We start from the raw sequence: 25827 nt of genomic DNA, 5'->3' as shown, positions 1-25827 counted from the left end.
ATACCTCATGTGTACCTGGGAGATACTCGGAGAAAAATGAGTAACTTCCCAAAGTAGCCTAAGTCACCAGCTTAAATACCATCTTCAGCTAAAGACAAATGAAAGATGTGAGGATACCCATAGTGGGGGAGAGGGTTACAGGGAAAAGCACCATACACAAGGATAAGGTTTGTTCTGCAGGTTTAAATCTGCAACTTCACCAGTGATACTCCTGATACCCTTGATTCTCTGGTGTCGTCCTTCTCTTCCTGGTACAGAGAGGAAGACACCCTTACAAATGGAGATTTCCTTTATAAATGGAAATTTCCCTTTCAAATGGGTAACTTTTACTCTTTTCAGAGCTTTTCCTGTGTCTGCTGTTTTTCAATCAGCTCAAAATAATCTATGCCAAAGAGGCATATTTTGGGGTGGCACATCTGCTCACCTTCACTACATTCTAACCTTAGATGGCTGAGTGCCTTTGGTTTTTTTTTTTGGGGGGGTAATTTATTATGTTTACAGTTTTATTGATAAAATGAGTGCCTTTTATCTAGTTTCCACAGCTCTAAAAATTGGAATATTTTTTTGGTATTGGTATTTGAAATTGGTATTTCTCTGCCTTTTTGACAAGGTTGTTATGAAGGATATGGAACATAGTGGAAGGAAAAGTATATCGTAAATGGTAAAGTCCTGTACAAATGCAAATTAATAAGTAGAATTATTTGTAATATTAGATTATAAACTGCTTCAGGGTCTGGATTAGGCTTTAATGATCATTGTATCAAGCACAATGCTTAACATAATACTAACCAGTATCTTGCCTTTAGTGGTTGCTCAAAAAAAGAAAATAAAATATGTCTTAAATGAAATAAAGAGGTGGAAAGGAATGATGGTGTCCAATTCTTTTTCACCTGCAGAATCCCAAGTAGGATTTGGTGACAGGGTTGCTCTTGTGAAAGATTTCAGTGCTGAGTCATGCCCTGCATCCCTTTTACCAAGTAATCACTGTGAAGAGAAGTAAAGGACTTGGAGATTGGGCTGCTTTCCATTTGTTATTTCTAAGTGAAACCATTCCCAGAATTTTTCAGATTTTCTCACTTTGGTATACAGACAGAATTTCTGAAATCAGTTTTTCTTCTAGGAGAGCAAATTTATGAAATTGTGTATCACCACATGGGCATATTTTAGCTGGTGAAAAATTGTGTTATGATAAATGGTAAATGTCCAGTTTTTTTGCCTTTTTTTAAATCTTTGGCTCTTTCTGTGTGTTGTACAGGTGCTGAGCCTTCTGAAATATACACAGTTTAGTACCTTGCTGCAAATAGAATATAAGTAAGTGACCTTTGCGAAGCGTGTATTCTTAGCAAGTCTGGCGTGAGTCTGTTTTATTTAGGCAAGAGAGACTAGAAAACAAAAATCTAACTTTCATTCTGTGCTGAGAAATAAAGAGAATTGTCTTATTTCTGCAGCTCTCAAACAGGATGTTTAACACTCTCTTAAAAATCAAACAAATAGAGACTTCCCTGGTGGCAGGTGGTTAAGAATCCGCCTTCCAATGCAGGGGACACGGGTTCGAGCCCTGGTCTGGGAAGATCCCACGTGCCACGGAGCAACTAAACCTGTGTGCCACAACTACTGAACCTGCGCTCTAGAGCCTGCGAGCCTCACCTACTGAAGCCCATGCTCCTACAGCCCATGCTCTGCAATAAGAGAAGCCACCGCAATGAGAAGCCCGCGCACCACAATGAAGAGTAGCCCCCGCTTGCCACAACTAGAGAAAGCCCACGCGCAGCAACAAAGACCCAATGCAGCCAAAAGTAAATAAATAAATAAATAAATAAATTTTAAAAAATCAAACAAATATATGATGATATTCTCAGAGGTAAAATCAGAATATGTAGGTAGCATTACATACAACCCTTTTGTTTGTAAAAAACAAGTAGAATAAGTCAGAAATGCATTAATTCTTTCAGGTCTATTGACAGCAAAATGGACTTGAGGGTTGAAAGATTTAAGGTCACTCCTTAGCAAGGAAGAGATTATTGTGTGGCTAATGTGAATGCTAATACTTAAGTAGCAGAAGAAGGAGCCTGGGAAAGGGAGCATCTCACTTTTAAAATCCTGCTGTATCCTGTAAGTGTCAGCTGCAAAGTAATTTTCCAGAAATGGTCTGATTTCCCCACTGACTTCCACTGTGAAACTAGAGCTGTGTTCCCATGGAAAATAAATTTGGCCCCAGGTTATGATAAAATACACTGAAGAATTCAGAAGATTTTATAAAATCCAGCATTTCAAGACACAGTTATCAGTACCTGATAAAATAATACTATCACAAAATGTGAATACACTGTAGTAGACCTTAAAATAGCACACCCCAAACTGTGCTATTATTCTTTTTTTTAACAAGTCCAAGTCTAGTACCTTTACATTTAAAGACATTTTACTTCTGTGATCATTATTGATTTTTAATAGACTTAATTGTAAAAGGTAGATTTGCTTTCCTTTATATTCTTCATGGTTAGTCTACTTACCTTTTTCTGAAGCATTCTTATAATTAGCATTCAAAAGCTTTCAGCCATAGAAGAAAGACCAGAAGGAAATGTCCCAAAAAGTTCACAACACTGAGTTGTTGGAAATTTTAGTTTACTTACGTTTTTATATTTCTAAGTCACCTAAAGAGATAATTTTCTATATCTGTATCTTCTGTAATCAGGAATAAAGTCGATAATTTCTTTCTATAAATTTACACATAATGAGATACATTTAGTCGGACACATTTACATACCTGATTCACTTTATGTTTGGTAGTTGTGGTAGTTGTTATCACTTTTTGATAAAAATTTTAAAACAGTGATGTAATTAATTTGGGGATAAATACTTTTCTAGAGTATACTGCTGAAAGTGTAATCCTGGTGTTACCGAACCAAACTTGGGTCCTCTGGCCATGCACAGTAAAACCAATCTATTGGCACCAGGTTGTGGTGAAGGAAAGTGCAGCATTTATTACAGGCGCCAGCCGAGGAGAGTGGGTGTGGGTGGCTTGTGCTCAAAAGCTCCAAACTCCCAGAGGGTTTCAGGGAAGCATTTTTAAAGACCAGGTGAGGGAGGGGGGTTGCAGGGTATGTGATCACCTTGTGCACAGTTCTCTGATTGGTTGGTGGTGAGGTAACAGGGTGGTGTCACAGGGGTTAACATTATCAATCCTCAGGCTCCAGTAGGTCTGGGGGCTGTGTGCTCATGGTCATCAAGTAGTTGACCACTTCCATTTGATGACGGTTTTAACATCTGTAAAACAACTCAGGAAATGTGCATCAGATACTGTTATCTAAGCACTTAGAAAGGAGCTAAAGGAGAGGATATGGAGGAGGAGTCTGTCATGGGAAGGCCTCATTGGGTCCTGCTGGGTTACACTGGACTGGCAGCCTCAGTATCATCTGGGAACTTGTTAGAAATTATAATCCTCAGGCCCCTGGGCTCAGGCTCAGCAAACAGCATTCGGGTTTGAACAAGCCCTTTGGGTGATTAAGGTTCTAGAGCTACAGCAGAATCTCTCTCTCCCTCTCTCTCCTCTCTCCGTCCTTCCCTATCCAAAGCTCTTCCTCTCCTCCCTTCTTTTTATCTCTCCCCCTTTTTCCCCTCCTCATATGGGATATATGTGTATATGTATATATACACACATATAGATACATAACCTATATATAGAATTCACTGTAACCTCTCCATCTATATAGAATATGTATTAAAAAAAGAAAATATATACTTTTTTCCCTATGTTTTTCATTGCTGTTTGTTTCTACCCTACCTCCCTCCTAAAAAGATATGAGACAGTTTTCTGGTGTTTATACTTCTGTGTTTTCATTTAGCAAACATGTTCTTCATGGTTATACATTAAATAGTTCTGCCTCATTTATAGATTTTCAAAGCTCACTAACCAATATAATGACTCCAGCAAGTTGTTATGGGCTGAATTGTGCCCCCCTCCATTCGTGTGTTGAAGCTCTAACCCTCAAAACTTCCAAAATGTGATAGGAGATAGGACATGTAGAGAGGTATTTAAGTTAAAATGAGGTCCTTAGGGTGGGCCCTAATCCAATAGGGTCTAACTAGTGTCCTCATAGGAAGCGGAGATTAGGACACAGACAACACGGACAGAGGGACCACCAGGTAATGGCACAGGGAGAAGGCAGCCATCTTCAAGCCACGGAAAGAGGCCACAGAAGAAAGCAAATTTGCTGACACCTCGATATTATATTGCTAGCCTGCAAAATTGTGAGAAAATAAATTTCTGTTATTTAAGTTACCTGATCTGTGGTATTTTGTCATGGCAACCCGAGCAAAGTAATGCAGAAGTGTTTACAGAAATAATGTTATAATTCAGTCTTAACATCTAGTGATTGATTGTCTTTGAGGTACTGTTGGATCATGTTCCTTAACAGAAAGCTACAGCTTTACAAAGGGTGCCAGAGAACAGTATGAAAAACTAGTCACCATGCACAACAACATGATAAAGCTCTATGAGAATCTTGGAGAATACTTTATTTTTGACTCTAAGACAGTGAGCATAGAAGAATTTTTCGGTGATCTCAGCAACTTCCAAACTTTGTTCCTGGTAAGTAATACATCTTAAAGCCTTGCAAGTCCTGTTGCTTTTGTTTTTAAATAATTTCTTCCATAGGCATTTTATTTTACGTACCTACTGACCATATTGATTACATGTTATAGCCCTTTAATAGGAATTGACAGATATTTTATACCTGTGACATGGATTAAAAATTGTTGGCTGGCTTAATGTATAATGGGAACCTAAATGAATTATCTTCAACTTTAGGTACACATGGGAATTTTACTGCTGAAATTTTATAGAAAATGAATGAATTGGTACTCAGATGACCCTGATTTTTTATACAGCATAATATTATACTTTGACCTAGCTTAAAAATTAACATCTAAAATCATCTTTTACTCAATACATTAAAATGCTGATGACTGATGAATAAGTTTCTTTCATAGTCTAGACAAGAAACTGATTCTAAATTGGACTCTGTATCAATAAATGACCTGGAATACCTAAAGTTTCTTTCAGAATGTGAGCTCTCCTTTTTCAAACTGTAACTCTTGGGGATAATGGTAAACGTTAGCATTAATCGGAGGTCGATCATCAGGGTGCCAGCTATGATGCTAGAGGGAAGCAAAATCTTTGTTGTATAAATGTTGTGGGAATATTTCTCTGCATCCAGTGAAGGCATACAAGAGCACAGTCTCCGATTATGATAGTAACAGAAAGATATGCACAATAGTAGATATCAAACAGGTAAAAGTCCCTTTATGATAAAGAAGGAATTCTAGCAATTATCCCCAGCAGGAAGATCAATCAACAAACTAATTCATTGTAGTTAGAGGCATGTTTCTATCCCCAAAGCAATCCTTCACTAAATAAGACTCTCTCTTAATTGACGCTGTTGCTCCATGAAATCATTTGATTTTGGTGTGTGATTTGCACAGTCTGTGAAATACGAATATACTTGTGGAAAGCACTTGCTTTCATCTACTGATTTAGGACAGACAACTGAGAGTACACCCCAGCTTTGACAATAGAAGCTAAACCAGAAACTTTCATAAATATGATCATTTGTCTTATTTTTGCTGAGAATATTAGCTGATTTTTGTCTTAGGTCTTTGCCTCTTAATAGACACACATATTTAACTTTTTAGCTGGTCAATAAGTAGCAAAATATATTCTACTGGCAATGAGTGGCTTTTTCAAAACCTAGACATTAGGAACACACACAGGTTATACTTACTTGCATAATTTTCAAAAAGAAAAAAAATGTATGTTGAAAAGGGATGGGGACTAGAAAATACACTTCAGTTGATATGGAAAAGATAAATCCAATAATTTTCTTTTTTGGTAGCATCAATGTCTATGGGTCAATAGAGATAAATAAATATAATTAATATTGTCAATCTCTATGAAAAAGGACTCTGTTTTTAACATAAATGGGATCCTAAAACACTGCCTGTCATATTATGTGCCCCCTACCTCCCCAATACGTGGACATAGAGTAGAATTTGCTGTACTTCTCTCATGTTGCAGCATTTGTTTAATTATAATTCCTGTGTGACAGCCTATGTTTAGTCCTATTAGCCAGATGCTTAGAAGCCTTGCCAAGAACTATACTTGTATTATTTCTCAGTCATAGCTTAGTTTTAAAAAGGTAAGGATATTATTGTTAAGAAGAACTGATTCTATGTCCTGGTGCTCTCACAAACAAGCTATGTGATTAGGTAAGTCATTTATTTATCTTTCTAGCTAGTTAGTTAGTTAGGAAATGGTAGGATTACACTACTGATCTCAAAGAACTTCTTTCTCTTTAGAGTCTATGAGTCATGGTGGGAATTTCAGAGAGTCATTTGTATTCCATACATAAACAAGATATGTCTTTTTGTCTACTGGCTTCACTGTGGGTGTAGCTTGAGTACAGGGAAATTATTTGTCACAAATCATTCTCATTGTATATAAGTTGACATTCTGAAGCCCAGTTGTGTGTGCATTTAAGTTAACTTCTTGAGAACCTACTAAGAGTTTGGGAGCTTTCAAAACAGGTGACCAGCTCCTACACTGTGTCTTGGCCAGCCATTGCCACCTGTCCTACAGAATACTACTGCTACCACTTCTATTTACCAATCCTTTTAGACTTGCTGTCATGAGAAGTAGTGTGCAACTTTTTAGCTGTTTTGAACTTGAGTTGGTCACATAAACTCTCTGGGCATCAGTTTCCTCATTTTTAAAATATGAGTGATAATTCCTGCCATGGCTTCCTCACCACGATGTGAAAACACCTCATAACCTATGCAGATGGAGAGTATTATTAGCCATTCTCTGCCTGTCCATTCAATTATTACTTATTGAGAACCAACTTGATTTTGGTAATGCTTTAGTCCAGAGACAAAAGGAAGAGAATGGTTTCTATCCACGAGTGGAGGGCGATGGACAAATGCAATATAGTTTGATAAGTGCTGCCATAGGACTATGTCAGGGTGCTATAGTAATACAAAAGAGGGGCTGCCTAACCCTGCCTGAGCTGGCCAGAGAAGCCTTCATAGGGAAAGTGACATTTAGACAGTCTGCAAAAATCCATAGGACTTTGACAAGCTGACTTTGACAAGTAGGTTTAAGGGTTTTACACATGACCTATAAGCCGAAGACTCCTAAATCAACATCACCAACTTCAGTCAATCATCTATGCTCACCATGTCCCTGTTTCATAGTGAGCTTAACGTCATTTCAGTCTCCCAGGGGAGGGAAGAACCTTGAAAGAGAGACAAAAGTTGTCATCGCCATAAGTTCCCATTTTCTTAGTGCTTTGTGTGTTTGGCCTCAGGGTTCTTGGCGCTTAAAAGCATATTGGACTATAGATGGAAGCAATAAAATACCAGTAGGGCTGAGAAGAAAATAAGAGTTCTGATTCATGTGCTACCAAAAATTACTTCCAAATAAGCTCAGAGTTTCATCTTGGGAGATCTATTTGGCATGTGTAGCATAAACAAATTACAGATACCAAAAAAATCTTCCTAAAAGAGATAACCTCTAAAAGATGGGACAAATGGAAATAAACAAAAAGGGTTTACATTATGGATTAAGACCTGTTTCAAAATAATCACATTCAAATGAATGAAAGCAAAATTGGGCAATCTCTATGAGATGCTGCTCTATAAATTATTCATATCATTCATATTACATACTACTCAACTAATAAGGATATTGAAGATGTTCAGTTGACTGTCCTATATATTGTCATGAAGATATATGTAATTGGAAACATTTCTAAATTCAGAATTAAGACTCTCTTTCTAGTTAGCTTCTCTGAGAGCAAGAGAGTTTTTAAAACTGCTTATAATATAGGCAAGGTTAATTAGTAATCCCTAAATTTAAGTTGAATATTTTATAGAAGAAAAATTCCAGATTTACATAATATCAAAACATCTCTTTTGCTTATTCTCCTTTATGCTTCAGTCATTCGACTAGTTCAAATAGTTGACTGCACAGTCTTTTTTCTTTCGAGATATTTGGAATAGAATGTTCAAAATCAGTGAACCTTGTGTGTTTCACCACCATGCAGCATCTTGCTTAGGCATAAAAATTAATTTCAGCTGTTGGGAAAGTGTTTGCGGCAAGTATTATATTTCAATAACTTTCATAGCTCCAAATAAATTATAGAAAATATTTCTTTTCTCTTTTAAATCTGTCAGTTTCCTGCTGCTTCTGTGTGTTTTTGTTCTGTTTTTTAAAGAACAGTCTGTTACCCAGGCACTCAATAAATATTTGTTGTGTGAGCTTCCTCATTCTATATCTTATATACTAGAAATAGAGGAATAAGGCTTTATGGGATTATTAGATCCATTGGCCTAACTTAAGAAGAAAATGTTACCATTACTATTAATCAGGCTAGCAGATTTCCCCTCAACAAAATAAGTGTTTGCTACTGTTCATTTGATTACTAAACTTTAAGAATTTTTTTAAAAATCAAGACTTTAACAATTTTTCAACAGCTCTTAGATGAGCGTTAAAATGGCTAAGTGTTAGGAGGCTAAGTGATATCTATAAATCATGGCATTTTATGCCATTGTTCAGTCTTGTTGCTTCTACCTCCTAAATATTTTTGGACTTCACTCATTTCTCTCCAAACCTACTGACGCTACTTTAGTTCTGGGCCCCCGCCATCTCTCAGCTGGACTATTAATTACAATGATGTCCTGACTGGTCTCTCTGCCTACTTCTCTTACCATTTCCAACTTCTAATCCATTCCCCACATTATAGGCAGAGTAAAACTTAAAAAACCAAACAAACAAGATACTGTTACTTTTCTGACTTATGATTCTTTAATGACTTGTGTCCTCAGGATAAAATCTAAACTGTTGAAAATTAATGTGGTTTACAAAATCAAAAGAACTAAGATTACCTAAAGCCCAGACCATCCTAAGGTTGGCTGAATAAGCCATAATCACTTGAACTCTCCTTCCAGACTGGGAAAAGTCAAGTATTGACAGTGGAGGCAGCAGAACAAAACAGCAGGAAGTGCCTAAGAGGACCTGAGCCTCTTACAACAGAGGGAAACTTTGGGAGCACAGTATCGAAGGCTCAGTAAATGAAGGCTCGGAGGCAAATGTGTGATTGTCATCTTGTGTTAATTGCTCCCTAGCTAGTGCAGCATCGGGAGTTATGACAACCTAGGTTGCGCTTATCTTAATTCTCAGTTAGGGATGTTCTTCCTTCTGTCTTAAGTAATTGTTCTTTTAAAATCTAACCTTATCTGAAAGCTCCTTGTAGCCATTTTGGCTTATGGAGATACTTAATTTTAAGAAGCTCTCATTTTCCTCAAGCCATCTTCCTCTTTACAAGGACTCAATCATGTCTAAATCTAAACTATAATTGGAAAGCAAGGTGAGCATCTGCATCTGCACTCAAAGGCTAAATTGATAATATATAGAACATTTTATTCATTCATTAAAGGCAATTTGCCTTTAAAGAAATGAGGATGAATTTTTGCATAAAAAGACTGTGTATATAATTCCTGTCCAAGAACACTAAGTTATTCTGAAACATTTTAAAGCCTTCAATTCACAAAGCACTTGACATTTAAAGGAAACTTTAGTACAGTATTGTAAAAATGGTGGACTTATGTTAGAAACCAAATATGTTTTGTTTTTTTTTTTCCAAATATGTTCTTGAGCAAAGAAGTCTTAATCAGTAATTTAAACTCTATTATCTAGAATTCCATCATCCAGAATTTCTATTAGATGCCTCAAAAGTTGGTGCACATTTGCTTTGCCAATAAAATGGTAATTAGTATTATGAAGTTGCCCTTGAGAAACAGCAAAGACCCTGATGTGCCTCTTGAAATAATATAGTTTTATTTGTAAGCTAACTGTCTCATCCCCTGTGAATTCAGATGTTTACACTAGTAACAATAATCCAGATATCCCAGATTATCTCTTCTTTACCCCCACTGGCAGGACTTAAGCTCTCTGCAAAGTCTCCACTCCCACAAGTACATCTGGAGTCATCTCATATGGGCTCAAACATGTGTCATCTATAGTCACCGCTTGACATTTGCCTACACATATTTGAGTGCCTCCTACTCTAGGGTGATGAGAATATAGCATTAAACAAAATAGACAAAGTCCTGCCCTTCCTGTCCTCCTGCAGCTCTGGCTCCCGTCTGCTGAATGCCTTTTGCTGGCAAAGCTGCTTGAGTTGCCCTCAATGATAATGGCCACATCCGGGCCAAGGTTGCAGTCTTCTGCTGCTCCAATTTTGCCATCAATCCTTGCAGTATTTGAGTGTGGGGTTATGCTCAGTGCAGACGTAGCCATGTTTCCCGAGACCCTTCTTAAAAAGTTTATTTCTCGTCTCTTCTGATCCCTTTCTCCTTGGAGGCTTAAAAGTTTTTTTTTTTTTTTTTTTGAAGTCCTAGAGACCTAAAGGGGATCCTAAAACCATAATCCCCTCCATTGCCCTTCTTCCTCCCTTTTGTTCAGGCACCTAGTCAGGTATCTTCCTTTTCCTAGAAGCCAGGGATAAATGAAGTACCAGCATAAATCCTTTCATGCAGATAGAGCCCTAAGGGCCCACCAGCTCCCCCTATTTAATCACACACACCCAGATAATTCCCTTTGAGCTCAGATGGGACCACCCTAGCTACATAGCCTTAGGTTTATTTTGAGCTATTGCAACTCTTTGAAAATAGGCAATCCATGTAAAATACATGGTAACTCTATTAAGCAGAATATTTGACCAGAATACTTCATTCCCCAGCTGTGCCAGAGAGCAGACTTTACTGTATTATACAGACATCATTGAATTCTTCTTTAGAAAACGATGTCATCTATCAACTGTTGTATTCTGTTTGACTGTTTACTTTGGGCCAGAAGTAGATGCCCTATTTTTCTGATACGATTGTTCCTTGTATAAAAAAACTAAATATTATATCATAAGGAACTAAAGGAATATGTAATAATGGCATCCATGGTTTAAAGAAAACCCACATTTCCCAACATGAGAAAAATGCCTACTGGTATAAATGGTTTTTAAATGGGTACACACTTTAGATTAATATTATAAAAATTTAGGATATCATAAATGTTTCTAAAGATATTTCTCAAAGTTGTCAGAATTGTTTATGGCAAGCTGGATATTGCCCTTTAGAAATCTAAGACAACATAATACCTAACACTGAAAATATTAACAAAATCAGTTCAATGCCTACTTTTCTCATTAAAGTCTAGTAATAACTAGAACCAGGAAACAAAATGCAATATCTTTAGTTCTAGCAATAACACCTCACATAGAATTTTTCAAGGAAGTGTTCCCCATAAATAAGTTATTATTGAATTATGTCCAATCACCAGGAAGTGATGCTAAAACTCGGCCTCTGTGCACTGGTGCCGGATCAAATTTTGGAGACAGAGTTTTGGGTGAAGTAGAGAAGAATAGCTTTATTGCTTTGCCAGGCAAAGGGGGACACAGCAGGCTCATGCCCCTCAACAAAACTGTGTGTCCCAACCCAGAGGAGTTTGGTGAGGAGTTTAATAGCAATGGTTCAAGGGCAGCATTGCTAGTAAGTATCAGGGTATGTGCAGGGTCTGCATTCCTTTAATCTGGCCTCCAGTGGTCTCCTGATGAGCTGTGGTTCCTTTTTTTTTTTTTTTTTTTTTTTTTTTTTTTGCCGTACTCGGGCCTCTCACTGTTGTGGCCCCTCCCGTTGTTTGTGGAGCTCCAGAAGCACAGGCTCATCGGCCATAGCTCACAGGCCCAGCCACTCCTTGGCATGTGGGATCTTCCCGGACCCGGGGGCATGAACCCGTGTCCCCTGAGAGCTGTGGTTCTTGAGGTTATCAAACTGTGACCTTCTCTCTGGAATGAAGAATGTTTGATCAAGCAGTTCATCTTCCATTTGTTGGGAGTTTTAGTTCTGCAGAAGAGTTCAAAGATATTGTTACGTGTATCCCTTGAGGTGGAACCAGGACCCTGCCCCAAGTCTGCACTATTGTTTCTTGGCTGCCCCTCCCTTGTCTCTGCATACCCTCCCTTCCCTGATTAGTACCTGTTTGAATCTGCCCTTTGGAACTCAGAGAAGGTCACAGAGGCTGGAGTTTATTCTCTACAAACAATAAACAGGGGACACAGAAAGGCTTTCATGCCCAGGAGCCCCACAGGGTCCTGCTCGGTTTCACTAGCAGGAAAGTTATAAGATAAGTGGGAAAATATATGAGCTGACCTATTCCAGTGGCCCTGAGATTGGCCAAAGTTATTGATTGTTATCAAAGCCTGCCTGTTAAAACCTGAGCAGGAAGATTCTAGAGGTTAATGCTCCTGGTATTACCCTCTCAGCTTGCTGTTTTTCTTCATTCTGCTTCATCCTCATTTGTTTATCAGAAAATATGCCCTAGTCCCTGTATGAGACAGTAGGAGGCAGGACTCTCCCAGGAACCCTGCCCATGGAGCTCCTTTTGCCCAGTATGTCTCCTGCCTCTTCTTCTCCTCTCCCCACTTCCTCTCCAGTTGCTTTAACAACTTGTTCAAGTCACTCCATCTAAGAAGCCCTCCCTACTGCTCCAACTTTAGCCTAGATATCCCTTCTGGATGCTTTCATACCTCCATCCTAGCATATTTTACCCTGTAATGTGTTCATCTCCATATCCTCAGTGACCAGCACTATAATTAACCTACCATGGGTAGGCTAATCACTAAGGATATGTGTGTGTGTGTGGGGGGTGTATACACACCCCACACACACACATACACACACATACACACACACACACACACACACACACACACACACATATATACTCAATGAGTTATATTAACTCAATGAATTAATATAACAATGAATGAACCAAACAACCAAAGATGAAGAAAATCAAAATTTTCGCTGTCCAGACCTCACATTCTACTGGAAAAGGGCGTCAAAGGAACAAATTCTGATAATAAAATGATACATATATACAAAGGGCTTGTGAGAGAGCAGAGGAGAGAGGCATTTGTTCTGGCTGATTTAAGGAAGGCTTCAAAGAAGAGACATGTGTACTGCAGCCTTTCACATTTAAAGAAGTCCTTCCTTTTTTTGTTCCCCCAGCTGATTTGGTGTTTATGTATAGTGGTAAACATGTATATTTCCTAGTTTTCCATGCCGAGTTCAAAGTGGAAAGACAGCTATTTCATTTCCAGGGAAGCAGCTTTCAGGTAATTATTATGATCTAAATGTTATCTATCATATGGTTGGACAGCAGTAACCAAGCTTCAATTACTTCTTATGACTGACAGCCATCCTGAGCAATAGGCTAATCGATGCAGATTATCTAGGGCAAAATCAGTTACTTAAAGACTGACTTGTCTGGTGTAACTTTGGGGCAGTGGGTCTTATCCAGGGATGATCTTGCCTCCCAGGAGACATTTGGCAAGGTCTAGAGACATTTTTGGCTGTTACAAACATGGAGGAAGTGCTGCTAGCATCTAGTGGATGAAGCCAAGGATGCTGCTAAATATCCTACAATGTACAGGACGGTCCCTCACAACAAAGAAATAATCCTTGCCAAGATTGAGAAACCCGGCTTTAGGGTTATCTGCTAAATATATATATTTTTCAATTTTCATTTGGAAGACAATGCGAGGTGACTCAAATTAATAAGCAGAATTTATACTAGATAAATTAATAATGCATCTATTTGTCACATCAATTTAATATATTAATAATTTCAATTATTGACTTGATCACTGTAAAGTATTGTTTTAATTACTGATATTTTCTGTATCATTGAAAGATGTTCTGGTTCATATGACTTGTAAAATTTTTAAATCATGCATGTACATTGTAGGAAAATTAGAAACCATAGGCAAAAAAGAAAAAAAAATTAGCTGAACTCCTACTACCCAGAAATAATATCAATAGCTTGCCATATATTCTTCCAAACATTTGTCTGTGCAAGTACATATGTATTTAAATTGTGATTATATTTTTCTTAAAATAATAATAATAAAAAGTCTTGTGAAATTTTAAGCCCTAAGTGTATATTTACTTGTACTTCCTAGCAGCTTATGCCTCTATGTATATAATCATCAGCATTTAGTGTATAGTGCCATTGGTTTTCCCTTCAGTTGTGATTTAAAATATTAATTAGCTCATTTCATGATGCCTTTTTCAAAATACCTGGTCTTTGGTGCCATGCTAGCCATCACTGACTATTGGAAATTACCTGTAAATAGACCAGTGTGGTCTTGCTTTCTCTTTTTGTTTTTACATAATACCCTCATTAAACTTGCCTGTGGCAATTGGTAATTGGTGAATTGCCAGTTGGGCCCATTCACACTAGTGCTTCATAAACCTTCTGCTACTTGTCTCTGCTGTACATTTTGATTTAAGAACCATTATTTACCTCAGCTAGGCTGTCTTTTAGTTAACAAATGCAAACTATTAATTTTATAAGGAGTTGTAATTTAATCACAAAAACCTTTCACATGGGCTTCCCTGGTGGCGCAGTGGTTGAGAGTCCGCCTGCCGATGCAGGGGACACGGGTTCGTGCCCCAGTCCGGGAGGATCCCACATACTGGGCCCATGAGCAATGGCCGCTGAGCCTGCATGTCCGGAGCCTGTGCTCTGCAACGGGAGAGGCAACAGCAGTGAGAGGCCCGCGTACCGCAAAAAAAAAAAAAAAAAAAAAAAACAACCTTTCACAAAAGTAATAGTATGATTTGAAGTCAGACCAAATATCCTTCTAAATATATCTATCTATATTTATATATTAAATATATATGTTTTCCTTTTGTTTCCTCTCATTCTCTCCTTGAATCAAATTTCAAAGTCATAGAATACAGTCTTTGAAGCCCTTTTTTTTTTCAGATCTAAAACATGTTATAATCCTGATGATGAAACAGTTTCTATTTTTGCTCATATAACTGTTTTGATTTTATTTTCTGCAAGTGTTTGGTCTCACAATAATCAGAATGTCCTGATTTTCTTGATAGGACTTTTAGGCAAATCAGAGACTGTATGGTATTCCCGAAAAGCCAGGGAATAGACCAGTCATTCGTTTAAATCCTGGCATTTTGAATTGGAAGAATTTCAAAGTCTATTATTCTTCAGGATCTTATAAATTCTGTGTTCACATTAGTGGATTACTCACTATGATGGTTTAGTTGAAGTCATTTATTTTTTTCAGATTTCACTAATAGTGCATAAAAGAGCCAAACTTGTTTATATGGAGACAGTATAGTTTGGAATATTGTCTAATTTGTTTTTGCTCAGTTGTCTTTGGTCTAGAAGAAAAAGAAACAAGCTTCATGTACATTAGAGACAAATAAAGCAACAGTGATTCAGAAGAGCTAGACAGATGATAAACTAAAATGTGGATGAAATAATAAATATAACTGTAATGACCAATTGTAATCACCAGATGGGAGATATGGGTTGATGTCCCTTGCAACCTGGAAACTTTATTTTAAAGATTAATTATTTTTAGTGTTAGAAGCCATTCTCCTGCATCAGATGACATCTCTAAGAAAGTATTTGCCCAAGTACTTGCTCCTTAGTTTAAAATACAAGATTTATAAATAAAAAATCAATTTAAGATTAAGCTTCTTTAATACATCATAATTATGTGGTTATTCTTTCATACTATATTAAAAGTCTAAAGCATATAATATTTTCATAGAAATACATTTTTATTACATTTAAGCATTATTTAGGCCAAATATGTTTTAGAGAATCCTTTAGGCAACAGGCTTTAATGCATAGGGCAAATCAATTTATAACTATTACTGTAACTATAACTGCTTACGTATGTAGATATTGTTGCTCGAATACTTTTGTAAGTGCCTGGAAGGTATCTATAAAATAGACAACCCAAAAGTACATTGCTGCTCAGCATTGTTTGAATTGCCAAAAGTTCCAAATTCGCAAAATACAAATGAAGGAGATGTTTTTTGTGAAATGCACACTTGGGTTCATTTAAATAGCTTTAAAAGGAATCTTGGGGAATAGAACTTTAAATAGAAAAGATTATTTGTTTATTTCCAAGGTACCCTTCTTTGTTTGTTTTCTGTCTTTAGCTGGAATATGCTGATACAAGACAGCTCTGCTTTTCCATCTTGCTTGCTTGCTTTTTCTCATTCATTCATTCAGCAAATATTTACTGAGTTCCCACTGAATTAAAGATACTATTCTAGCTACTGGCACTTTTTAGTTTACTAAAATTTCTGCCCTCATGAAATTTGACTTGTAATGGGGAAAGTGAGATAACAAACTATAAACATTATTATTAGGAAAATTATGTGTTACAACATAATAAACGCAATGGAAAGAAAAAATAATGTGCCAAATGGGAAAGCCACATGGCAATGGCTGACAGGTTTCAGCCTTAAAGTTCCTTGTACAAACAGTATTTTAAATTAAGACTTAGATTTTAGCACTATAACTTTTTCTGTAAGTATAGGAATCACTGAGTTTTCTTGTTTAGAAGACTTCACTAGTTACAATTAGATGATTTTTTTTTTTTTTTTTTTTTTTTTTTTTTGTGGTATGCGGGCCTCTCACTGCTGTGGCCTCTCCCGTTGCGGAGCACAGGCTCCGGACGCGCAGGCCCAGCGGCCATGGCTCACGGGCTTAGTTGCTCCGCGGCATGTGGGATCTTCCCGGACCAGGGCACGAACCCGTGACCCCTGCATCGGCAGGCGGATTCTCAACCACTGCGCCACCAGGGAAGCCCTAGATGATTTTTTTGATATAAACCTTAACTATTTCATAAGTTGTGCATCCTTATGTGGTACAGGAGAAATAAAAATGAATTCTGCCCCCCTTGAGAGAAAGAGTCTTCCCAAGGCCTTTATCATTTCAATTAAATAATTATAACCTTGTCATCTGAAATATGGAGGCTATGCAAACAGAGATCTTTACCTAGAAGCAGACAGGAGCTCTGACAAAAGATGGGATGTATAGCAAAGCATGTAGTACAGTAAAAGCATATTTTTAGTGCCAAAAAAGTGAAAAATTCTAAGGAACTTACAAAGACATCGAGTTCATCTTGGATTCTTTTCGCCCTGGTCCTTGTTCTCTGCCAGCTGTCAGCTAATTGATCTGATAAACTAATGCAGTACTGTGTCACTCAATTCTCCACTACATGCATGCCCTTTAAATTCAGGACAGTGCCTTAATCTGGCAGAGCAATTCTGCTGTCAAGAACTTCTTGCAGCATGGCTAGCTGATAGAGAAAATGTTGGGGAGAAAGGCAGCCTTTCTTGTGCCTCTGAAAGAACATCATGTAAGTGGCTGCCTAATCTTTCTAGGTCTAAGATTTTTTCTCCCCATCAAGGACATTCCACAACTCAACTTGTCTGTTTTGGTCTCATAATCCAGCTCTATGATCTGTGTTTTTCAGATTGGCATCCTCTGGTATTGGCTTCCCCCGTGATATAGATCAGGGATCAGCAGTCTATGACCCAGGGGCCAAATCCAGCCTGCCCTCTGCTTTTGTAAATAAAGTTGTGTTGGCTCACAGCCAAGCTCCTCTGTTTCTGTATTGTCTGTGGCTGCTTTCACTCTATGATGGCAATGGTGGTGCTGAGTCTTTGAGACAGGGTCCATATGATCCACAAGGCTGAAAATATTTACCATCTGGCCCTTTACAGAAAAAGCTTGCTGACCCTTAATATAGCACATGCAAACAAGGGGGTGGAGGTGAGATTCTGATAGGAAAATCACAGAAAACAGATACAGTCTCTTGTGTTTTAACTTTCAAATGCAGTCCCTCCTTAAGAGGGGTTAGCTTTTAGAGAAGATGGGAATTAGGAGTTTCACTAGAAGAGATGTGGTATCAACTGGACTGTTAATTTTCCCTTTCCTTTCCAGGTGACATTCATGTCTTTATATATTGCCCCTGAGACAGAACTGCTGCCCTCATCTTGCATGCTCAGCAGGATACTGCTTTACAAGCCTTAGTGAGACCCAAGTCTTGCTTAGCCAATAGTTCTGAACTTACTTCTGTATCCTTGGAGGCGAAAGATACTGTACTTCTGTGTCATTTTGGTGCCTATAGTATATTAGATATACAATATTTGCTTTATGCTCCTGATTTTCCCCCTCCTCTGCCTTATACTATGATACACACGTATCCCGATCAGTAGAGCAATCCTTTGTCATAACGTGGGCAGGATTTCTTGGTTTTGACTTTCAGTAGGAATATCTCCACAATCTATTCCTTTGGATCCCCGTCCTTCAATCTTAAATGTGAGCATTACCAAGGGTCTACCCTTTGTCCTACATAATTTTTCCTGAGCAGTTCATATCTATTCTCACGGTTTCTACTCTTTCTTGAGTTGTGATCTTATTCTTCAGCTCTAACCTCAAGTTTATTGTCTGTTGGATGTCTCCAACTAGATTTCCCACAACTGTCTCCAACTCAGCATATTCAGAATGGAACTCATTACATCTATTCCCAATTTCCTGTTTTGGTTAATTATATAACTAATTAATGAACATATTCTCTGTTTTGGTTAATTAAATAAACATATTCTCTGCTTCTGTTAATTAAATAAACATATTCTCTGTTTTGGTTAATTATACGACTTGATATCTTCTTCTCTGCCACCATTTACATCTATTCAACCCCAAGTTCATGTTGATTCTGTCTGAATCGCAGTCACTTCAACTGCCCTAGTTTTGGTATTTGTTGTCTCTCCCCTGCAGTAATCTTTTCAGTCATCCTGACTTCAGACTTAGTACCCTCCAAACCATCTTTATACCACTGCAAGATATTTCTTTCTAAAACCTAGGTCTCCCATTTGCAGCGACATGGATGCAATTAGAGATTATCATACTAAGTGAAGTAAGAGAGACAGAGAAAGACAAATGCCATATGATATCACTTATATGTGGAATCTAAAATATGACACAAATGAACCTGTCTATGAAACAGAAACACAATCAGGGACATAGAGAAAAGACTGGTGGTTGCCAAGGGGGAGGCGGGTGGGAGAGGGAAGGACTGGGAGTTTGGGATTAGCAGATGCAAACTGGTATATATAGAATGGATAAACAGCAAGGTCCTACTGTATAGCACAGGAAACTATATTCAATGTCCTGTGATAAACCATAATGGAAAAGAATATGAAAAAGAATGTGTATATATATATATATATATATATATATATATATATGTTTAACTGAGTCACTTTGCTGTACAGCAGTAATTTACACAACACTGTAAATCAACTGTACTTCAATTTTAAAAATTTAAAAACTAATAATAAAACCTAGGTCTCACTGGGAGACCCATCTTCTCAGACCTTTAATGGCCGCCCACGAGTGACAGTAAAGTCTAAACTATCATTTGGAAACCCTTGGCAGTCTAATTTGCCCCCAACCACTCTTCTTTTCCTCTGCTCAGAATGCCATCATGTGCACCATCATCCTTTCACCTGGTGGAATCATTTTCTTCCTTCAAGACTCTGTTCAATGGTGACTTTCTCCATTACATCTTTCCTAATCTCTCCTCCTCAACTCCAAGGAGAATTCATCACTCCCTAGTTTGTATGCTTCCATCACGTGGTCAGTGTGATGTCACACTGCGCTCATTATAATTGGTGGTGTGCAGACCTGCTTTCTCCTTTATGCTGTGAGTTCCTCTGGAATAAATGTATCTCACCTGTCTGTGAATTTTTGTCACACAGCAGAGTGTGTGGCACATAGTCACCAGCAGATATTTATTGATCCGTAACCATATTTGTAACTGGTGATCGCACTCCTTCTGTGCTAGACATCTAATAATAAATGTCTTTTGTATTCAATGCTTCAAAGCCCTCTAGCTGTCTCCTTCCCCTTCCCCTGGCCTTCCTCAGCCAGTTTTTCCAAAACCTTTCATTATTTTAATGATTCTTTTGACTGTTCATTAACATTGATTCAGCAAATATTTGACTGAAGTACTTAAACTTATCTGCATTCACCCCATCACTCATCATTGTGAAATCCCAAAGTGACCTATATTTTCCACGTACATATAACTCTTTAGTGAGCTATCCAAAGGCACAGGAAGTACCTCATGTTTACTGTTTTATTTGTACATTCTAGTATCCAGCCTCTCATTTGTCAGCATTACTTTGTGATTTACTGTTCCCTTATGACTGACTATGACCCCTTAAATCTTCATTATTTATCCATGGCCAGCTACTCCCCTGCTTATGTCTCTAGGATGTTTTTCTCTTTATGGTAAAAATCATTACAGAAGGACTATTCTTCAAACACACACCTGATCTTTCTACCTTTCTCTAAGTCTTGCCATCTTCAAAAACCCTTTGAAGGGAATAAAGCTTTTATGTAGGGGAGTTGCTGCATTTTAAAAGAAGAAAAATAGTCGTTACGTTTTACAGGATAAAATTTAGTCATATTAAATTTCTTAAATATATCATAGTGTTGTATTTTACCTTTATAGTACTTAAGCATAAACATGCACAGTATGTAGAAAGTAACATTGAGATTTCATTGTAGTAGAGTATCTGTGAGTCAGAAAGGCATTATACAGAAGTTCACACTGAAAGAAGTAAAATCTAAAACACAACGTTTATTATTGCAAAGTTTTGTACAGGAAATAAAATCCAGTGTGTCTGTAAACTCCCTAAATCCCCTAGTAAGTTATTTGTCCAACATGTCAGGCTTAATGGCAAAATCCCTCTATACCAATAAGTAAGGCAACTTAAGCAGAAGATTCATGATGAAGCCAGAAAACTCCTCTATAAATAATGGCATAGTATCCAGGGAGGAAGGAGGTAAAGGAGAGGGCAGTAGATCATTAGCATAGTAAGAAAAGGATATTTCCATCAGTAAGGAAGCAGTGATATTTGGCCAAATCTAGGTCATGATCAAGGATATAATCACAAGTGGGATGGGTTTTACATTGTGGAATGTAGCTGCAATGGGCGTATACAGATGGAATGGCTTGCTTCCCAGAAAACAATCACCACCATATAACAATGTCCTTATTATTTCTCCCTTTGAAAAGAGGATCTTAAAGCAGGATACCCTGGTCCTGCCCTATATCCTATCCAAACCCAATTGTGAAGTGATCCACACACTAATTTAATTTTCAGGTATTTTCACAGATCAACTCTTTCTGGCTATAGCAACCCCAGATTCAAGGGGTTGAATAACAAGATATTCATGTTATTTTTCCTGTTTTATGAACTACTGACTCAGACATACATACTTCTAGAGCCAAAATATCCTAGAATAGAAAGTGAGGAATTCCCTGTAGGTTTATCTCGTAACTCAGCCTTCTGGCATGTTTTCCAGAGCCTTTTAACAGCTAAATAGCTATTCTTCAAATAGGTTTTTAGAGAAAACAGGTTCATAACTTGACTTGGTTCCACTGCTTTGCCATTCTTACTATAAAATTCTGTTTAATTCTCAAACAGAGTTTATCTTCTTTGAGCTCAAACGCAGGCACTGTTATTCTGCTTCTGGAAATCTGGAAGATATCAGATAAGCTTTGTCCTTTAAATAAATATCCACTTCCATGGATAGAGTTATATCCATGTCCACGGATAGAGTTATATCCCTTAATCCTGTCTTCCCTGAGCTTAGTTATCCATCTTTTTTTGGTTCGTAGTTTGGCATTTCCCAAACTTTCAGCATTTCCCTTATTATTCATTAGAGTTCTCCTCAGGTTTTTATATATCCCTTAAACAAAGGAAGATCCAGATTTGTGAGGCCTGAGTTTATATAAATTGGGATGATCCATTTAGGAAAAAGAATATGAAAATAGTTTTCTTTTGCAAGCTTCACAAAAACACATGGGCAGGTGAACACGTTGCCAGCGCCCCTCCCCCACCCCATGCAAGTGAGGGGTACTGATACTTTTGCTTCATTTAGCTTCATGGTGAATCTGTCTCTGCCCTTAGAGTTGTTCCTCCCATACATTAAGCACGGCTCTTTAAAAAAGGCCAAACTGTCAAAAGAGATAAACCTAAGTCAGAATGTTATCACACGTGCTAAGCTAGTATTTACACTAAATTAATCATCACTGTCTTCATCAATTAAGAAATACTTATTACATGCCGCCTTTGTATTAGATGCTCTGTTCGGCTTATACTTGAGTGCTTGTCTGAATATATCATACGTGAAGCAAACTAAACCAACACAGGGCCTGCCCTTTCAGATGCTGTTAAACTAAGCCAAGACTGAAGCAAACGTACATAAAGGAAATCTTTGGTTATCTGAATCCATGTTACATATTTAACATATATTAACATATATGAAAAAGGATGAGCGTATCTTGATGTCATGGTTAGGGAAGCAGTCCTTGGGGTCTCCAATTTAATCTGAGGGAAGAGAGGTTTAGAGGTATGCTCTCTCTCTTCTACTTAATGAAAATGACATTTCCCTTACCAACAATACAGCATGGAAGTGTCAGGTTCACTGCAGGAACCCTGTGACCTCTAGGGGCCGTCTTGCCATGCTTTTCTGTGCCTCATCAGCTTTGCTTTTTTTTATTTGTGTTGCTTGGCTTCCAGTCATTGTTTAGTGTTATATATGTTTCTCTATGTATGAAAATTACCCTGATTGTTCAGACATCAATAAAGGGAAAGGTGCTATCCCAAAATTACTGGAAGGACATCTTTCTGTCAATATCCTGGAATTGGGCCAACAGTTCATCAAACAATCACTTTCTTCTTAGAAGAGCACAGAGTTCTGACTGGCAATCAAGATGGCTTTGTGAGAAGTAAATTGAGCAAAACCATTTTCGTTTACTTCTGTGAAAGAATCGGTGCCTTGCTAGTCCAAGACAGAATCTTTATTCGCAAAGAATTTAATTCCCTCCCATGTGACATTTATTCTCAATGATGATTGGAAAAAAAAATAGGATCTAGACTCTAGACTCTAGAATACTCTTTCAACTGACAGTCTAGGAGATTGACTGAAAGAGGACTAACACTCTAGTGCTTTTTTGGATGACCCCTAAGTGCCAGAAGCACAAGAGCCTTGTCTGTGATACTTTCGCTGACCCCATACATGGTAGTTACACAATGAAAGTTTAATGTTTCTCAGAGAAGGTACAAGTCACTGGGTGCACATAAGGCTCCATTTGCCTTAGCTTTTTTGCTTCCTGGGCCTTTTCTTCCTTTCCCTGTCTTTCCCATCACCAAAAGGACAGAAAAATTATCAATGGCAATAAGTCCAGAGGAATTTCTAACACTTCATTAAAATTTTTATATATATATATAAATTTTAATATATATATGCAAATTTAATATATATATGAACATTTTTTTGATGTATATCTTCCCTCAGAAATAAGTTCAGTTAGGAATTAGTCAAATAGAAAATAATTAAGGGCATCAAGCAGACAGCATAGACACAAGAACATGCATAAATTCACTAGAAAAAGGTTTTTGATTCTTAGTGTTAGAGTACTAATCGTGAATCAGCAGTATATGAGGTATGACTTTTTTTTTTTTTTTAAGATGAGGTATTTATTTTTATTTATTTATTTTTAGCTGCGTTGGGTCTTCATTGCTGTGTGCGGGCTTTCTCCAGTTGTGGCGAGCGGGGGCTACTCTTCATCGCGGTGCGCAGGCCTCTCACTGTCGCGGCCTCTCTTGTTGTGGAGCACAGGCTCCAGACGCGCAGGCTCAGTAGTTGTGGCTTACGGGCCCAGTTGCTCCGCGGCATGTGGGATCTTCCCAGACCAGGGCTCGAACCCATGTCCCCTGCATTGGCAGGCAGATTCTTAACTACTGCGCCACCAAGGAAGCCCGGTATGACTATTTTTTAAAGACAGACCAGAAATATGTAGAGTCAAAGGAATTTTACCCACATTGTTATCTTAATTGAAAGATAATGACAGGGCTTCCCTGGTGGTGCAATGCTTGAGAATCCGCCTGCCAATGCAGGGGACATGGGTTCCATCCCTGGCCTGGGAAAATCCCACATGCCACCGAGCAACTAAGCCCATGTGCCACAACTACTGAACCTGCACTCTAGAGCCTGCGAGCCACAACTGCTGAGCCCATGTGCCACAACTACTGAAGCCCACGTGCCTAGAGCTCACGCTCCGCAACAAGAGAAGCCACGACAATGAGAAGCCCACGCACCGCAGTGAAGAGTAGCCCCCGCTTGCCACAACTAGAGAAAGCCCGTGCACAGCAACAAGGACCCAACACAGCCAAAAATAAAAACAAATAAATAAATAAATTTATTTAAAAGAAAAAAAAGAAAGATAATGATGTTTCCCAAAATATTTTGTAAATGCCTGTTTTAGATTTGTCCTAAGGGTTATGTGGCCTGTGCTTTAGATCTTTTCAGGAGTATTAAATCTTTGCAATTTGAAGGTAGATTTGATTTTTGAAATCAGCCAAAAGTGATATCGAGCCAAGTTTTATGAATAAGATGTATGATCGAACTGGGTAACAGAATCTCTGGTCAAAAATATTGCGGATCTAAAATAATGAGACTGATTTTATTTGATTCAGAGCTCAATTCTGAAAGAGGAGTTTCAATCACAGAGTAATGGTCCTCACCAAAATAAGTTTATGGCTTCCCAAGGTGGCCATTTGAAGGATGGGATTCCTGGTTTCAACAGATATATTGGAACCAATCTTACAAGTTTACAGTTGCACCTTAAAATGTTATAAAACAAATGCTATGATATGTTGCGAGAATTAGAGCATGGAAAACTGGGAATAGCCTTACTCTAGATATTGGTTAGCCCATCTTTTAGGGTATTTTTTTCCCAGCTTGGTTCATTTTTGGGGGTGGGAGAGACATACATACGAGGATGGAGAAACCTATAATTTAAAAATAATGTCCAACAAGGAGAGAAGACCCAGGGGAAAACCTAAACATTATTAAATTTATAGAGAGGACTCTGTATGAGAGACTTATTTTTTTTTATTATTTTTATTTTTATTTATTTATATATATATATATTTGCCTGTGTTGGGTCTTCGTTTCTGTGCGAGGGCTTTCTCTAGTTGCGGTGAACAGGGGCCACTCTTCATCGCGGTGCGTGGGCCTCACTATCGCGGCCTCTCCTGTTGCGGAGCACAAGCTCCAGACGCGCAGGCTCAGTAGTTGTGGCTCACGGGCTCAGTTGCTCCGCGGCATGTGGGATCTTCCCAGACTAGGGCTCGAACCCGTGTCCCCTGTATCGGCAGGTGGACTCTCAGCCACTGTGCCACCAGGGAAGCCCGAGACTTATTATTTTAGAAAATGATGTTGAGCAGCTTAATTTGGAGTCCAAACTAATTTTCCTAAGGTCCTCTCTTAGCCCATCCCTCTTCCCAGCATTTACCCTACAAAGTCAGAAATTCCCCCACATTGCATTTGAGGATCAGCTTTACTTTTGTGGGACTCAGGCACCACAGTGCTTCCTGGGGACACGTTATACCTCCGTGATGAATTTTTTAAGGAAGATATTGACCAGGTTTCTATTTCTCAGCAGCCAATAGACAAGATAATGGGCTTAAGAAACCAACAGCTTTTAATTAGACATCAGGAAGTATTTCCTCTTAGAAGTGATTAAGTATCAGCATAGGTTTCTGCAGGAGGTCATGGAACCCTATTCACAGGCAGAGGACTGGAGCAGCATTTCTTGAGCGTCTTTCCTGTTCTGAGTGTATATTTCTACTTGTCAAGGTAATCTGATATTCTTTTCCAAGTCTCCAAGTTGCTTTTCAACCCACCCAAATTGGTCTCATGAAAAACCTAATTGATTGTGCTGCCTCTTGCATCTTCTAAGATGGTGACAGTCATAAGGCTGTAAACTCAGCTCTCAGAGCTGTAACATACCACTTGTTTTG

General features: G+C 38.2%; 1 protein-coding gene across 4 annotated transcripts in view; it reads left to right on the top strand.

Annotated features, from left to right (window-relative positions):
* Positions 1–25827, top strand: part of DIAPH2 (diaphanous related formin 2) — an 886560-nt gene that overhangs the window by 642911 nt on the left and 217822 nt on the right. For all 4 annotated transcript variants that reach the window (XM_067024271.1, XM_067024270.1, XM_067024269.1 and 1 more), the window contains one exon: positions 4425–4588. In XM_067024271.1, coding sequence (XP_066880372.1) covers positions 4425–4588 — 164 coding nt within the window. The remainder of the gene's footprint in view (positions 1–4424; positions 4589–25827) is intronic.

Source organism: Kogia breviceps, chromosome X, assembly GCF_026419965.1.
Source record: "Kogia breviceps isolate mKogBre1 chromosome X, mKogBre1 haplotype 1, whole genome shotgun sequence".
Lineage (NCBI taxonomy): Eukaryota > Metazoa > Chordata > Mammalia > Artiodactyla > Physeteridae > Kogia > Kogia breviceps.
The sequence above is the reverse complement of the archived record's forward strand: the minus strand, read 5'-3'. Positions and strand labels throughout refer to the sequence as shown.